The 18604-nt window shown below is 33.6% G+C and overlaps 1 protein-coding gene across 1 annotated transcript; it reads right to left on the reverse strand.

Annotated features, from left to right (window-relative positions):
* Positions 1 to 1003: 1003 nt before the first annotated feature.
* Positions 1004 to 12599, reverse strand: LOC135955547 (uncharacterized). The gene is made up of 3 exons (XM_065505895.1): positions 7948 to 12599; positions 7137 to 7827; positions 1004 to 1477 (listed from the first exon to the last, which is right to left on the reverse strand). The coding sequence occupies exons 1-3, from the start codon at positions 12597 to 12599 to the stop codon at positions 1004 to 1006; spliced, it is 5817 nt and encodes a 1938-aa protein (XP_065361967.1).
* Positions 12600 to 18604: the final 6005 nt, after the last annotated feature.

Here is an 18604-nt window from a genome sequence, read left to right on the forward strand (position 1 = left end):
AGGGCTTTTTTCAGATTTTTACTAGCAGCAGACAGCTTCTGCTTTGCAGCAGGTGATCTACTTTGTTGCCATTCTCTTCTGAGTTTTCTCTTTTCTAAAAGAAGTCGTTCAATATCTGAGTTGGAAATGTGCATATCAGTTTTAGGAAATATTTGACTCTTTGAATGATTTAGAGCCGATACAATTAATGACGTAAAGTCATTGACACTTTTATCTACATCTTCCTCACACTGAATACAAAGATCTGTGTGGATATGACTGCTTATATATTTTTTATATTTAAGCCAATTTGTCTTAAAGTAATATGTTTCAGTATGAAATTTTGAAATGTTAGTCCTCCCTTAATAAGATACTATAATTGGGGAATGATCAGAAGATAAATCATATGACATTTCTGTAGATATTGAATTTCGATTAATATTTTTTGTTATGGCAAAGTCTATGAGATCAGGAATTTTTTTAGGATCAGCAGGCCAGTATGTTGGTTGTCCAGGGGACACAATATCCAGGCCATTGTTGCGATCAACCAGTGCTTTATAAAGCTGTCTACCTCTGGGATTCATTAGTCGAGAGCCCCAGTAAGTGTGTTTGGCATTATAGTCGCCACATGCCAGAAAGCGACCTCCTAGCGTGCTAAAGAATTCTTCAAACTTCTCCTTGGTCATTGAAAAGCGTGGTGGGCAATAGATCGCGCTTATATTTAAATCTCCAGCAAAGCTTTCCAGATGAATGGATGTTGCCTGCATATAGTCTTTTGAGAATTCATCTAGGGGATAATGTTTTAAACGATTTCTAATTAAAATACCAGTGCCACCATGTGCCTTACCATCAGGATGATTTGTACAGTAGAATGTATAACCCGAAATATAAAAGTTATACCTATTGGTAAGATGAATTTCCGAAACCAATAGCACGTCGATGTTTTTATTCTGCATGAAGTGGGATACCTCTGATTTGTGTTGGTTTAAACCGTTTGCATTCCAGAAACATAGTCTCAAATAACTCATTTTTTTGTTAAGAGGATTTGTATCATTTGGTTCTGCGCTCTTAAAAGCTCTTGTATTGTGTTTTGCATGGATGACATAAAGTTTGTCATATTTTGATTAAGAGAGATAATATTCTGGGTAAGCGCGTGCATAAGTGCTTCCAACCCTCCCGTATTTTGGGGAACACCAGGCTGCTGATAACCCGTCCTCAAAACATTGGCATAAGAACCTGCTACATTCTTAGGCTGATCAATTTGAGTGGATTTTGAATTTAATTGTGTTGAGGCTGCTTGCTTGTTCAATAGCGGAACTTCAGAATTGACTGGTGGATAGGTGTTTTCAAATTTGTAGGCTGGTACTTCAGATGTTTTCCCTTTTATTAGCTTTTGCCTCTCTCTTAATCTGTTCAATAACTCCTTATAAACTGGGCACCCGCTGTAGTTGGCTGAATGATCGCCACCACAGTTACCACATTTTCTTCTGAGACCATTCTTTAGGATATCACATTGTGATAAAGAATGAAGGTCTCCGCATGCCACACACACTGTTCGCAAGGTACAATAATTTTTAGTATGTATATTTAAATATAATAACAATCTTTGACAGATAGAACCAAAAAGCAAAAAAAAATTGTCAGCTGATTATTTTTTTTATTCAGTTGTTTAGTCAAGTGAACTGTCAATTCACTTGTGTTTGTTGTGGCGAAAAATACAACAAACCCAAAAGCAAAAACAACCACATGCAACGTTGACAGTTCACTTATCTTTTTACAAAAACAAAGTACCTGTTGTTTTTGTATATGTTGTAATTCTGTCGTCACCTTCTATAAATTCGCCTTGGTTGTAGTTAAGTCGTCACCTTCTATTACACCGGGTCTACAACAGACATGAAATGAGGTTAAAACATAATGTTAAGACTTCATGTTAAATTTTTAATATGTGAATGGTGGAGTATCGTACTCATGTCAATGTTAAGATATTTCATTATTTTTGATTGTCAGCAATGCAAATTCTAAAAAAATCGTGTTTGTTTTATTTTTTGTGATTTTATGATATAAATCTTGTTGTTAATAAAAAAAGCAACAAAATGTGACTGCTGTTAAGCTTAAACGTCATTTCATGTTATAAAGGAGTTGTTAATAGCCCTGACAGACATGTGGTTTCTATACCACGATATGTATACCACGTACATATTCATAGTATACGAACCAGCTTTACACCATAGTGTTTGCTGGTTTAATTATAGTATAGGTTGACACACATGTAGTATACTACGCTAGTATAGTATACAAATCCTATGCCTGTCAGGGCTATAAGACACATAACAAACGTGTTAAAACATGAGAAAAACGCTAACATGATGAGTCTATACCTAACACTAACATCATGTTAGTGTTAATGTTAAGCATTTCATGTCAGTTGTACACCCAGTGTTAGAGATGCCGATTTCAGCGAAACCTGAGACAATATTTCAATGTGCCTAATTTCAGAATGTGCATTGATGTCTCTTAAAAATGGTTTTGATTTTACGCAAAAATTATTTATACTTTTTATACCCTTCACCTTCGTGAGAAGGTTATATGTCATAGAATAAACACATAGAACGGAAGGAGAGAGTAATATATATTGAAAAATTACTATCTTTTCACACATACGGGTGATACAATAACAAAATACATGCAATACATTCTCATGAATTAGGTTTTTGACAACAGACATAGGTTTTTGGCTCTCAGTTACCTATCTAGTTATTGTCTATGGTATATGTATATAATGCCATGTTTCCACGGCAGTCTGAATTACTTAATTGCGAATTAATCTGTTTACACGACAACATTCGTAATTCAGTTTGACATTTATTTATTTCTTCTTCTTGTTTTTTTCTTCTGTTTACATGTTTTGTTTTTTTTGTTTATTTTTTTTGTTTGGTGCGAATTTTAAATTTGTAATTTGGCAATGGATAAAAAAGGTAAGTAAAAACATAAAATTCTAGCATTATTAATTGAACAAATATAATTTAATTATTATTTTCATTATTAGAAAAAAGAAAAAGTGCAAGCAAGTGGGGCCAGGGCAGCGAGCGGGCTTTATTAGAGGTGTGGGCTGAAAGAATGGCAGAGCTGCGTGGCTTTAACTTTAATCAGACTTTTTATTTCTTTTAATTTATTTATTTAATACAAAAATCTTTTTCTTTATTTTGTTTTGTTTTGACATTTTTGTTTGGCCAGCTGATTTTGATACATAAATAATCGATAAAAATTAGAGATGACAGGCATTCGTTTGTAATTCATAAGGTAATTCAAACTGAATTACGTACGAACAAGGTAATTCGCACTTGAAATTTTGTATGGCGAATCATGTAATTCAGTTCGTAATTGGGGGTTGAATGACGAATGAGAGCGTGAATGACGAATAATGCCGTAGTGTGAACATGGTATAAGTCTGTCATTCCGTTTGTAATTTCCACAATATAAATTTCCGACCGTATAAAGTATATACATATATTCTGGACCTTTATAGATAGCGGATTCGATTAAGCCATGTCCATCTGTCTGTTGAAATTAATTTTCTGAAGACCCCAGATATCTTCGGGGTCCAAATCTTCAATAATTCTGCCAAACATGCTTTCGAGAAGTTTCCTATTTAAAATCAGCAAAATCGGTCCACAAATGGCTGAGATATGAGTAAAAAACCAGGACAACCTCGATTTTTGATATATATCTGGATTACTATGTCATTAATATAGACAATATGGATATCTAATGCTAGATATTTCAAAGTCCTTTTCAACGACGCACGGTGACTGATATCTCAATTTCATCGGCCAAAAGTCCAACTTTTTTTTAACTCCGATTTCAAAAATTTTAATGCCATTCAGTAAACACATTGAAACTATGGTAGCCAAAAAATTAGATAAAAATATTGCCAATTGTGTGCGTGGCATGCTGTTAAAGTCAAATATTTTATGTCATTTTATAAAAAATGGGATTTGTGTAAATTTGATCAGAAGTAAATTATCAGTACTCGCAAACTATTATCGATAATTTGATGATTTTTTTTGTTATGTTGGTAGGAAATAGTCTTTAAGAACTGGTATGATTTGTCACTCTACAGTTTATATGTACATACCTGCTGTGTTATTAAATTTTTTCTCAAGTACTATAATTTAGTCAAATTTGAATTTCAGTGGAATAAAAGTGCTTAGGGTCAAAAGGGGTTAAACAAATTTTATTACCAGGAGAAAGGCCAAAGTGCCCTCTTTAAGCCCATATATACTTGTTGATCTGTTTTGACCTGTTGATTGAACACTTTTTTCATTTGAATGAAATTACTCCCAAATTTTTTTTCTATTTTTATTTTACCTGTTCATATGACTGGCGCAAATTACAAGTCGCAAATTTGAAGATATTGCGATAAAATTTTGTACATACAAATTTTTCGGCCCGAGGACGAGCCTATTGAAATTGACTGAAATCGTTCCATTATTTCACCCAGCACCCATACAAATGTTCTCCCGAAATTATACTTTATCGGTCGTAAATGGTTAATTTATATAGGCATCTACACAAATTTTGCTCCAAATAAGTTTTATATAAATTGAATTAATGTCACCTAATTTTATTATGATCGGTCCATAATTAGTCATAGCTCCCATATAATGCCCGCTTCCAAAAATCACTTTAACGAGCATAAATCTCTCAAAACTACATGTATAAACATAAAATTCAACAGAAATAAACTTAATATGGACATAGATCACACAGCCTAGTTTCATTGCTATCGGTCCATAATAAGTCATAGCTCCCATATAAGGCCCGCTTCCGAAAATCACTTTAACGAGCATAAATCTCTTTAAAATGTTGGTATAAACACAAAATTCAACGGAAATAACTTCCATATAGACATAAAGCACACGACCTAAATACAAATACAACTTTGGAAAAAAAAAATAAATCTTTAACATACTTCGGGTAAAAAATATTTTTTCCGATTCTGATCCATTGTAGGTCCAAATTACTATGGTCTTATATACGTCGTTGCAAAGGTCTTTGAAATATCTATCATTAGATATCCGTATTGTCTATATTAATGACTTAGTAATCCAGATATATGTAGGTCAAAAATCGAGGTTGTCCTGGTTTTTTCCTCATATCTCAGCCATTTGTGGACCAATTTTGCTGATTTTAAATAGGAAATTTCTCGTAAAAACTTTTTAACCCGAATTTTTTTCACCAAAAAAACATTTAAAAATTAATAAAAATTTTTTTTTAATTTTAAAAAAAAATAAATTAAAATTAAAATAACAATTCGAAAAAATTTTTTCCAAAAAATTAAAAATAGTTTGATCCAATTAATTTTATTATACTTACCCCCAGTAACACGAAGTCTGGTTATGTGTTAACTAATAGTTAAACTGACAGTTTTCATACAAAAATAAATTTAACCGACAGTATAACTATTATTTAACGTGTAACCAGACTTCGTGTTAATTTAATACGTTTTAAAATTTTCAAGCTAAATCTTTGTTTTAGATTTCCGTAGAATTTTTTGGACAATCTTAATCAATTGATTTGTCTCATCTTTTATAATGACTAACTTCAAACTTTTTTTAGTAATAAGTAGCATAATATTTTTCATTCTCAATCCACGTGCCCCAATGTTCATAGGATCAATAGATGTTCCGCATAAATTTCTCGAAACGTTTCTATTCTACAAAAAGCTTTAAAAACATTTGAATTATGTTTCGAAAACTCTATGGAGAGCGTGTAATTTTTTATTAAAAAACTAGATGACCGCCCCGGCATCGCCCGGTAGCTATTTACTAATGTTAGTTCTTCAAGTTTATCCAAAAAATTTATCTTATTAAGAGAAGTGAGAAGTGAAAAGAAGGCAATACACAGAAAAAAGTTTCAACATAAATAGTATGATTTCATTTCATTGATTTAAATTCATAACATTTACATATAAATAATTTCATAAATATTAAGATTTTTTTTCAAAACAATTTTGTGAATTTTTGTAATGGCAACTAGTTACCACATGCATTGTTTTGTAATGAGTGGTAGTTATCGATTTAGAAGGCTTGAAAAATATAATTTCTATTTCATTTATATTTTTATGTTTTTCAAAAATGTTTGAAATTTTCCTTGGAATTTTTTTTTATTTATTTTTATGATTTTCAGCTACAAAATGAGAAAATATGCGCGAAATTGATTAAATTTTTTTAGATATTGTTGATTCAACTTAAAATATTGGCCAATATATGGCTATTATGCAAACAGTTTTGAATTAATTCATTAGATAATGCAATTTATTAAAAAATTTTATAATATTTATGAACATGTTCTTATTGTGAATGAAAAAAGTTTGGGAACAAAGTCATGTTAGATTAATAATATTTATTACAAAATTCATTCCAATTATGAATTTCTTTTTTCTGTGTATATTAAAAATTAAAATTTCCTATTTTTATACCCTCCACCACCATAAGTGGTGAATGAGGGTATATATAAGTTTGTCATTCCGTGTGTAACATTGAGAAATATTGATCTGAGACCCAACAAAGTATATACAGTGACTCAAACGCAAAATCGGACAAGAGTTAGTGTTATTGCGGCTGCAATTCATATGTTACGGCAGTAAGTAACACTCTTATTAGAATTATAATAAAACGCAAAGTAAATTCAGATGAGATTTACTTTCTCAATAGTAGTTGGTATGGTTTTATTATCTAAACGAATTCAATAATACATTAATATCAATCTTATATTTAAATTTATAATATAACTTACACAATTCTATTTCCCGTGACGAATTCTTTAGAAAGAATGATCTTGAGTCGAATCGTTGTATTAAAAGTAATAATGTTACCAATGTTATATTAAAAAAACGTAATTCATGACATAGTCTACATTTAAGGGTAATAAATGATTAAAGACGGTAACACTGGACATGTAAACGGCAAATCAAAACGAAAACACTAGATGTGTAAATAACAAACATAACAATGTTTACATATGAAAATATTTAAAGTTACCAGTTTAAAAATACGAATAATAAAAAATTAAATTATAGAAGTTACAGTACATTCTGATTGTGTTTAATTCATAACAATCCGCCTCCCGTGAGTCGATCAGGGAGACTCACTAACCACTTCAAGCACTGCCAGTTTTGTGGCTGGACGTCGTAATTTTCCATTCAGAGTTTTCACCACTGCTGAACGAACTTGCCCGTCAGCCGCTTTACAGACTTCCTCAATCACACCACGTTTCCATTTACCACGTTCCTCAGTCTCATCGCATATAACCACAACATCACCCACTTGCAACGGTTTTACCGGCTGATACCATTTTGTACGCCTGGTCAAATCTGGTAAATATTCCAGAACCCATCTTTTCCAGAATGTCTGTTTGAGCTGTTGTAAAATGTGCCACTGCTTCCGAAGGCAAACCTTCTCTTCCACTGCAGCGGTTTGCACAATGTTAGGGGATCCGAGCAAAAAATGGTTCGGCGTAAGTGGTTCACTATCTGAGCTGTCAATAGGTAAATGCGTCAAAGGACGCGAATTTACAAGATTTTCAGCCTCAATTAATAGGCTATTCAACGTATCAAGTTTTGGTGATTTCTCTTTTAGGGTGAATGCCAACACGTTCTTCACCGCGCGGACCATCCTCTCCCAGACACCTCCTGCTGAGGGATCAGCCGGGGTATTAAATACCCATTCTATGCCCCGTCGCGTACACTCATCACCCAATTGCGTTTCAAGTCTTACGAAATCCTCCTTACTAGCTCCAACGAAATTGGTACCTCTGTCACTTCTTATTCTTATCGGGACGCCTCTTCTATTAATAAAATTTCTGATACATAAAATCACAGCATCTGTTGAGAGGTCCCTTGCCAGTTCCAGGTGGATTGCTCTCGTTGTCATGCACGTAAAAAGTGACACCCATCTTTTTTCACACCTTCTGCCAATGGACACCGTATACGGACCGAGGTAGTCAATTCCCGTGTATGTGAAAGGTCTAACAAACGGGGTTAAACGATCTACCGGCAATTGACCCATTAATGGTGGTTTCGGGACTGCTGATCTATTCTTGCACTCCTGGCAGTTCTTCTTGACATTTCTCACCAATTGTCTTAAACTTGGAATCCAAAACTTGGTACGAATTGCTGCACAGATAGCCTCCTGATTTTGATGTACAAAATTGTTGTGAAATTGTCTTATCATCAGTCTTGTAATTAAATGATTCTTGGGCATAATGATGGGTTCTCTGGTGGATTGACCAACACACGTGGCTTTACTTATTCGACCTGAAATTCGTATTAATCCATCGTCTGTAATGCAAGGGTTCAAATTATATATACTGCTCTTTTTAGATAGAGGTTGGCCCGATTTCAGTACATTATACTCATTTCCGTAGACTTCTTGCTGAGCTATTTGACACCAAAAGATTTCAGCTTCTTTTATTTCCTGAGTGGTAATATATGGTTTCAAATTTAGAGTAGATTTGTCTTGATGTATAGCGAAACATTTAAAAATTTTCACGGCTCTAACAAACCAACACCTTATTCTCAGTAGCTTATAGTATTTTGATTTTTCGCCATATGGTATTAAGGGAAGAACTTCAGCTGTAGAAAATAAAAACTTTGTTCGCATTTCAGATTCATATATTTTTTTTTCGGCTTCTCCACTTAATATTGGCCATTTTGTTTTATCAGATTTCAAAAAAGACGGTCCGTTTAACCAACGAGATTCCTGTAAATTTCCTGAGAAATATTGTGACCTTGTCGCATCATCAGCAGGATTTTGGGGCCCAGGAACCCATCGCCATTGGTCGACCTCCGAGTGCTCCAAAATTTCTGCAATGCGATGTGAAACGAATTGTTTATAAACGCGACAATCAGATTGAATCCATTTCACCACTGTCTTCGAATCTGACCAAAACGTTATTCCTGTCGGCTTAATATCATGGCTGGAAACAATGGCCTCCTTTAATCTAACACCAAGTACTGCAGCTTGTAGTTCCAATCTTGGGATCGAGAGAGGTTTTATGGGAGCACACTTAGATTTTCCAGCAACAAATATCACCTCAACGCTGTCTAACAACCGCATTCTCCAATAACCAACGGCGGCAAACGCGACCTCGCTTGCGTCTACGAAAAGATGTAGTTCTATTACAGTTGAGGGATCAGAAAACTTTACTCCATAACACCTGGGGATCCTAATATTGCGCACATTTTGAAGTTCATTGTACCATTCATACCATTTCTTATATAATTTTTCTGGAATAGGGGAGCTCCAGTCAATATTGTAAATCCATAGTTCCTGAAGTATAATCTTGGACCTTATGACGATATTTGCTAAAAAGCCAAACGGATCGAATATCGACATAACTAAACTAAGTACTTCACGTTTGCTGGGTCTTCGGCTACCGTTTAACACCGCTTCAGAAATTCTTGAAAATTTCAAAATAAAACAAAATGAGTCATCATTTTGGGCCCAGAACAGACCAAGCACCTTTTCTGTAATCGATTCACCTTTACTGAGGTTCTTTAATTCCAATTTATTAACATAATCTGGTCCTTCTATAATACGACAAAACTCAAGTGAATTAGATACAAATCCTCTTATTTCGAAATTAGCCTTTTGATGGATGTTTATTACGCTTTTAGTTACGGAAATAGCCTCATCGATTGTATCGAAACTATCTACATAGTCGTCCACGTAGTGGCAGTCCACAATAGCCTTATAAGCTTTGGCATCAGTACTCTCAAATTTACTGGCATTTAAATTTTTGACATATTGCGCGGAACACGGTGAACTGGCAGATCCAAATATCATTGCTCGCATTACATAAATATCCGGCTTACTACTGCTGACACCTGATCGCCATAAAAATCGTTGGGCAGTCTGGTCCTCTTCGCGAATAAGTACACGGTGAAACATCTCACGTATGTCGCCACAAACTCCTATCTGCCGTTGACGAAACTTAAACAAAATTGAAAGTAATGGCTTGGGTTGATACGTGGCTGGACCTTTTAGCAATCTCGAGTTAAATGATTCACCGTCTACTATAGCTGCTGCATCAAACACCAGTCGTCTCTTATTACCTTTATTAACATTTGTAATTACAAAGTGTGGCAAATACCATGTACGATCGGTTTCTATGGAGGCTTCTTCCGGTGACAGTTTTCTGGCATACCCTTTCAAAATATACTCTTCGATTTTATATTTATACCATTCAGCCAGATCGTTATCCTTTTTCATCTTACTTTCGGCACCCAGTAAACGTTTGTAAGCCAGTGAATAAGTTTGCTTAAAGTTATATTCATCCAGTTTCCATAGAAGACCGGTCTCATATTGTTGTCCGTTTACAACAGTGGTATCCTTCAGTATTTTTTCGGCTCTCAGATCATCATTTGAAATAATAGGATTTACCGGTTTCATTCCAAAACCTTCTAATGTAAAGTAATCAGACACCTGTTGCCTGATGTCATCCATGGGACTACATTCTATCAGAAATACATGATTGTATTCGAAACTATCCTCATTAGAACCAAACAGTATATCTCCTAAAAATGTCTTATGCACAGAAAAACTTTCGTCCAAATTTATCAGCTTGTGAGGACGAACCAGTCTTACGTGAGGCAAACCAATGAGTAACTTCGGTATATCAAAATACTCATCAATGACAAATTCATCCAGTTTTGGAAACTTCACCTTAAATTCTTGAAGTTGTAAACTTTGTGGCGGCAGTTTCAAATGCTTCGTTGTTCTAACGTTTCTCATATGAAAGCTATTGTTGCTATCATTCACATTACAAATTTCAAATTCTACTTTCATTGACAACTCGTTAGATCTTTTTCCACCTATCCATCCCAGCGATAAATTAGTGGTTGGTCCCTCTAAACCAATTTGCTTCGCAATGTCCTCTTCTAGTAGTGAAACTTTAGATCCATCATCAATGAAAGCTACTATATCAACGCTACCATTTGGACCCATTAATCTCACTGGCAAGTACTTAAACAACGTTTTCTCACCTAAGCAGTTTTTTATAATCGTCGTTACTGAAACGCTATCGCTTTCATTCTGTATGGGTATTTCTGATGTATCATCACTAACAGCTGTAATCGATTGTTTATTATTTGTTTTGTTATTTTCTTCGTGAAGCAAACGATTATGATATCTGTCACATTCTGATATACCACATTGACGGCGATTGTTGCATTGAAAGGAATTGTGACCAGGTAATAAGCAGCCAAAACATAAACGATTCTCTTTCACAAATTTCCATCTTTGTGCTGTAGACATATTCTTAAATTTCGTACATTGATTAAGATGATGATTACCATGACACATCACGCATCCTAACTGACTGCGGTCGTCGACTGTGATAGCTAGTGCCGGCTTAAATTTATTTACCTTATTCTTCACAACATCATCACTGTTGGGTTCCATTTCTGTCGCCAATGATATGTAAGTAGCAACATTATGCAGCCACTCACTAAACTGCCTTACTGTCGGATATTGGCCCAAGTTGTGAAATGAATATTTTACCCATTCTTCACGCTTTGTAAAAGGCAACTTATTCACAAGTTCTTCGAGTAAAGTCGGATTTAACAGATGTTGTGTAGCTCCAGCATTCTCTAAAAATATGGTAAGATTCGAGACCATGGAAGAAAAATTTACAATCTCTGATAATTTTCTTCCCGAAATGGCAGGGAATGCTCTTACTTTAGTAATTTGACTACGAATCATAATATGGGGACGGCCGTAATGAAATTCAAGAGTATTCATCACCTGGTCTACACTTTCAGGATGAATAAGGTAAGCTTCCACTTTTGTCTTGGCATTTCCCTTTAAGGCCTTTTGTAGCCGAAACAAATTTTCCAATTTTGTATAATTGTAGTGCTGGGTGGTCTCCTTATAAGAGACGGCAAACATTGGCCATTGTTCCGGTTGTCCACAAAACTCAGGCAGGTCATACAATTTACGAAAAGGGTGCATAGTAGGCTGATCGACAGGAAATGGTGTAGCTGTGGCTCTCAAAGTATTTGATGTTGTTGGGCGTGTCATTGTAGACGGTAACGGCTGTGTCTGATGGGGCGGCGTATATATTGTCTGATGAGGCGGCGTATATGTTGAGTGATGAGGCGGCGTATATGTTGCGTGATGAAAGGGTGTAAATGTATACTGAGGTGATAGTCTCATATGTGTGGTTTGCGATGGCAATGGCTGTGGCAAACAGTTACCCGAAATATATTGTGAATTAAAATCAGAAATTGGTATACTTATCTTTTGGTTTGTGGTAGAAACTGTCGATAATGACGTAGGCATTGTGGTTGAGTGAGGCAAGTCTGTACTCATTCCTGGGAGTACATTAGGTACAGGGGCTTTTAACGATGGTTGAGGGGCAGAATTCTTCATGAACATTTCCAGGGACATCTTCAATATTCGAATTTCCTCTTTCATTTCGGCAATGACATCGTTTTGTATAATAGTCTTCTCGTGGTCACTTTCACTTTGTGACGACTCGGCATTATCTCCACACTTGACCGGTAAATCTACCTCGTCCTCACGTGTTTTAATTGTCTTCCCTTCCTCTTGAGACATCTTGTTAAGCCGACTACTTCGGCGGGGATCTGAAGACATTCAGCTGCAGTAATTGTATGGAACGAATCTTCCAGAAGTGGCATGCAATTCCGATAATTGTATAATAAAAATTGTTATTGCGGCTGCAATTCATATGTTACGGCAGTAAGTAACACTCTTATTAGAATTATAATAAAACGCAAAGTAAATTCAGATGAGATTTACTTTCTCAATAGTAGTTGGTATGGTTTTATTATCTAAACGAATTCAATAATACATTAATATCAATCTTATATTTAAATTTATAATATAACTTACACAATTCTATTTCCCGTGACGAATTCTTTAGAAAGAATGATCTTGAGTCGAATCGTTGTATTAAAAGTAATAATGTTACCAATGTTATATTAAAAAAACGTAATTCATGACATAGTCTACATTTAAGGGTAATAAATGATTAAAGACGGTAACACTGGACATGTAAACGGCAAATCAAAACGAAAACACTAGATGTGTAAATAACAAACATAACAATGTTTACATATGAAAATATTTAAAGTTACCAGTTTAAAAATACGAATAATAAAAAATTAAATTATAGAAGTTACAGTACATTCTGATTGTGTTTAATTCATAACAGTTAGTCTGATATAAATGTGCTCTAAACATAAAAGGATGTACCAAAAAATTTGTTTTTTTCGCTTCTATTTACACTCCACATACCTCTATCTCTAAAAAAAATAACCAAAACTAAAATTTGCATAATTAAAACTGTAAACTTTTGCATAAAAACCAAAATAACACAATTTCTTGCGCCAAACACAAAATCGGACAGAGTAAAATAAGTATTCAAAAGTGGGCGATAAATATTTAGTTGCATATCCTTTGTTGATTTTGAATCGATTTTACCATGTTTTGGCATACTTACGGCTCTATTGAGGTCCATTCTTCCAGTAAGGACTCTTTTATCTGAACTAACGTGTTAAATTTAGGCCCTAATTGTGTAATTCACTTGCGTTAAACGCTTCACCTACGCTGTTGTGAAAGCGTAACAAAAAATATAAAATTTTGTAAATCACTACGGCATTGCGTTTAGTCAACGCCGATATATTACCACAAAGTATACAGAGGTGTCAAATTTATCAGCTTTTTTTGAAATTGTTTCGATAGAAAGAGAAAACAAATTTGCGGTTTAATACAGACAGTGCGTTAAAACAAACAACTATATAAATAAGCACAAAACCAAACCAGTTGAAATTGTTTCGAGAGAAAGAGACAAATATATTTTTTTTGTCGTGTCGCCTCTGTATACTTTGTGATATTACGATGTCACTTCTATTGTCAAATCTCTACGTAGCCGTGGTTGCCATTTATTATAAAAACATACAAAAAGATGTACTTATATCGTGTTGGCAATGCTGTAAGCCAAACAGCTGTATGGCGTTTATTTACTTTTGAATCCATAAAATATTTGTTCAAAGAAGACACAAAAATATAACAAAATAAATATTAAAAACATAAAAGTGAAGTTTTCTGTTGGGGTAGAGAACGATACTTGTGGAAGCTCAGTACCGGAATTCTGTAACTTTTTAACGACAAAATTTTGTCGTTAAGTTATCAAAATCATAAGTTAACAATACTTATCGTTAAGAGATACTCCGAATTGAATTATACGGATTATTTTCGTTAAAAATAGTCGGTAAATAACGACATTTGTCAGGTTAACAACAAATAAAATGTTCTAGTTAAGCCATAACGATAATTGTTAAGAAGTTAGTTTTGTAACATAAATATTTGAAATAAGCCGTTCTTTGAAAGTACGATTGGTCAACCTCTTTGTGTTCGTTAGATACAGACTGATTTGAGTTTTAAATATACAAATTAACTTGCCTTAATTCTCATTTGCTTTTAAAAAATAGTATTCGAATTTTAAGAGCAACTTTTATATGGGGCATAATATCCTTATTTAACACATTTCTGGAGTGTATAATGTTTAACCTTATGTCCAAATTTCCTAATGAGCAATTTATTTAGCGATGTGATACGAGTATAAACTTATATAAAAGCTAAAAAGTCGTTTTTAAGACCGTTTTCTTAGAAGGAAATTCATCCGAATTTTTCGACGGTCCTTATAACAACAAATATCTAAATTCTGAATCAATGATCACTTGTGGTGGCATATACATATGGATTACACTGGGTTACTTTGATTTTTAGAAAAAAAACTCTTGTTCTTCTGTTTTCAGTAGGTTTCGCGAATATATGTATTTGGGAGAGCTGGTATTTGATTTTTAAATATAAATGCGATTATTTATTCACACGATTACAATTTTATCTACCAACACGAAAATACAGTGAACATTTTAATAAATAAAAATGATTTTTTTAATTTTAAAAATATTGAAATTTATATTTTTAACTATATTCGTCGTTAAAACCGAGAGAAATCGTTAACTTCAAATACTGAATATTAGAGCAACCGATATTTTTCGTTATTTAACGACATCGGTAGGAATATATAAAAACTTACAGAATTGCGGTACTGGGCAGACATTTGATGTTAGTCCAAACCTAAAGTAGTTACATAAGTATGTTTATTTCAGAAACAATTATATTTCAAAATGTTTAAATATTTGTTATTTTTTTTTTTAAGAATATTTGACCACTTTTTAAACTAACGCCAAGAAAATTGAAGCGTTAAATTTGACAATCAAAGTGACAAAAAAGTAAGCGTTGCGTTGTATAAAATGGACAATTTCAAACAACTGCAATCAGAATAACGTAAGAATCAGATGTTACAACGCGAGCAGTCACTTGCTTGAACGCAGTTATTTGCAAACTGTAATTTAATGCAACGCAAAGAAAATGGAGGCGTTGCGTTTTATAAAATTAGGGCCTTAATTTGATGCAATCTCCTAGCTAATTCCTCCCAAAGATGCTCAATTGCATTAAATTCTAGGCTCTGTGCAGGAGTTTCTATAAGTTTGGGACAGTTATGGATCAACCAAAGATTTGCAACACATGATGTAAGCTTGAGATCGTAGTCTTGATAAATGGAAAAGATGTTTTCTGTACCCACTTTTTCGCACTTTGCTCTAAATTTTACTTTAAAATGTTGAGATAGACAAATTTGTCCATTTTGCCATCGATAAAATGAAAATTGCATACTACTGCACTCAATATGCAGCCCCAAACTATAAATAAAATAGAAGATTTTTGGGACAAAGTAGTAAATTTGTTGGTAAACCACCGTAAAGCGCATTTTTATTGATAGTTGTCATTATTTTAAGCATTTAATCACTGACGGAAGTAAAATTATTGTACATGGATCAGACTGCAAGCTGTTGCCGAATTTTATTATAAAAACACAAAAGCCACAGTTAAGCATGGAGTAGGCTCTGTTATGGTTTGGGCTGCACATTGAGTGCCGTAGTATGCAATTTGCATTTTGTCGATGGCAAAATGGACAAATTTGTCCATCTCAACATTTTGATGCAAAATTTAGAGCAAAGTGCGAAAAAGTGGGTATATAAAACATCTTTTCCATTTATCAAGACCATAAGCGTAGCTAGACTATTATTCTGGGGTGGGCAAGTGCCCTTCCCAAATAGTAAAAATAAACAATTTTTTTTTTTTTTAAAAAAATAATTTTTTATTAAAACAAAACTAAAATATCACAAAAATTCAGTTTGCTAACATAACAACTTCATTTTTAATATTTAAAACTGCTAATTTATTTTATAAAATATTTTTATGTTTTTTTTTTGGGGTTTTTTTAATTTTCCTCTTGATCTAAACTGTTATTTGTTCCTTATTATATTAGTTAGACAAAATACTATTTTTGAGTTGAAAAGATATATTTATATCTAAACTCTCTATATTTAAAAATGGAATATTGTATACATATATATGTATATACGCCTTTGTACAAATAATTTTATATATAAAAAATTGAATTGAAAAAAACTGCTAAATTTTAAAATCGTTCCTGAATTGCACTATGTAACCATTGTTATATTCTACGCATAGCTGAGAAACTTCTTTCGCAACTAGCAGAACTAATAGTAATGCATAATTCCTCTATGATAAGAGTGTTTGCGCTGATGATATGTGTGAACACGAATCCACAATAACTAAGTTTAGCCTGTTGGATAAAAAATGAACCAAAAAGGTTTGCGGATTTGACTCCTTTATTTTAGCTTGTAAAAACCAAAAATTACTGTGCTCCGTTGTACGATTGGCATTGGAATATTTGTTAAGTTTTGGTCTTCCAAAAACCCCATATTCTAGGGCACAGTAATCTCTTAACGGAACAATCTACAAATCCAAAAAAATCTTTCTGCGACTTTCCAAATTTCTATCTGGAGTGGGCAGATGCGAGTCTGTGGTGGTTTTGCCCACCCCAGCACCCACCTATCTACGCCAATGATCAATACTACAATCCCAAGCTTACATCAGGTGTTGCAAATCTTTGGTTGATCCATACCTGTCCCAAACTTATAGAAACTCCTGCACAGAGCCCAGACTTTAATGCAATTGAACATATTTGGAATGAATTAGCAAGGAGAGTGCATCAAATGAAATTTAACAAGTTAGTTCAGATAAAAGAGTCCTTACTGGAAGCATGGAACTCAATAGAGCCGGAAGTATGCCAGAACATGGTAAAATCGATTCAAAAGCGATTACAGGTCATTCAAGACAACAAAGGATATGCAACTAAATATTTATCGCCCACTTTTGAACACTTATTTTACTCTGTCCGATTTTGTGTTTGGAGCAAGAAATTGTGTTATTTTGGTTTTTATGCAAAAGTTTACAGTTTTAATTAGTTTTTGTTATTTTTTAGAGATATAGGTATGTGGAGTGTAAATAGAAGCGAAAAAAAACAATTTTTTTGGTACATCCTTTTATGTTTAGAGCACATTTATATCAGACAAACTCTTGGCCGATTTTGCGTTTGAGTCACTGTATATTATTGATCCTTATGAAATTCTAAGTCAATTGAGCTATGTCCATCTGTCTGTCTGTGTAAAACACGCTCACGTCCAAAATAGACAAACAAAATTATTAAACTTGCAAGAAAAATGTTTATTGTTCTCCTAAGCAGTTTGGTATTGAAAATCAGCAAAATCGGTTCAGTGGAACCAGAGTTATGAACTAAAATGTGAGACAACCTAAAAAAAAACTTGATAATTTTAAAATAGTTTTTGTTATTTGTGTAAATATTTTGCAGATAATACCATCAAATTTTACACACGTTATTTTTATGTTAAAAGGACTAACTCTGGTAAAAATTATAAGAATCGGTCCATGATTTCTCCTAGCCCCAATACAAATTTCTTCCCGAAATATGGTTCTATGGTCTGTAAATCTCTTCAAAATTTCAGTTTCGTGCTTAAAAAAATCACAACACCGAATTTTTTATGGATCGGCCCATATTTGGCCATAGCCCCCATATAAAGTTCACATCCGAAAATCACTTAAATAAGCATAAATGTCTTATAAATGTCGCTATTAAGTTTAAATTCGTCATAAATAGTCCCCATATATACCAAAATCGCTATACCTAATTCTATGAAGATCGGCCAATAATTGGTTATAGCTCCCATATAAGGACCACTTCCGAAAAACACATTATCCTACATAAATACCTACAAAATATCAATATCAAAACAAAATTTTATACAAATCTCTAATTTATATTTAGAAATCATACTACAGGATTTTGTGAATATCGATCCATATTTGACTATAGCTCCCATATAAGGTCCACTTCCGAAAATCAGTCAAGTACTCATAAATCTCTTATAAATACCTCTATCATGCTAAAATTTACGCAGATTGGCCGATAATTGGTCATAGCTCCCCTATAAGGCCCATTTCCGAAAAAGATATTAACCTTAATAAATATTTAAAACTAGTTGATCGCCCCGGCTTCACCCGGTAGCATTTACTAATGTTAGTTCTTCAAGTTTCTCCAACCCACGCACACCAGCTTGATCTTATTTATTTGCAAATAAAATATC

Source organism: Calliphora vicina, chromosome 3 (assembly GCF_958450345.1).
Source record: "Calliphora vicina chromosome 3, idCalVici1.1, whole genome shotgun sequence".
NCBI lineage: Eukaryota > Metazoa > Arthropoda > Insecta > Diptera > Calliphoridae > Calliphora > Calliphora vicina.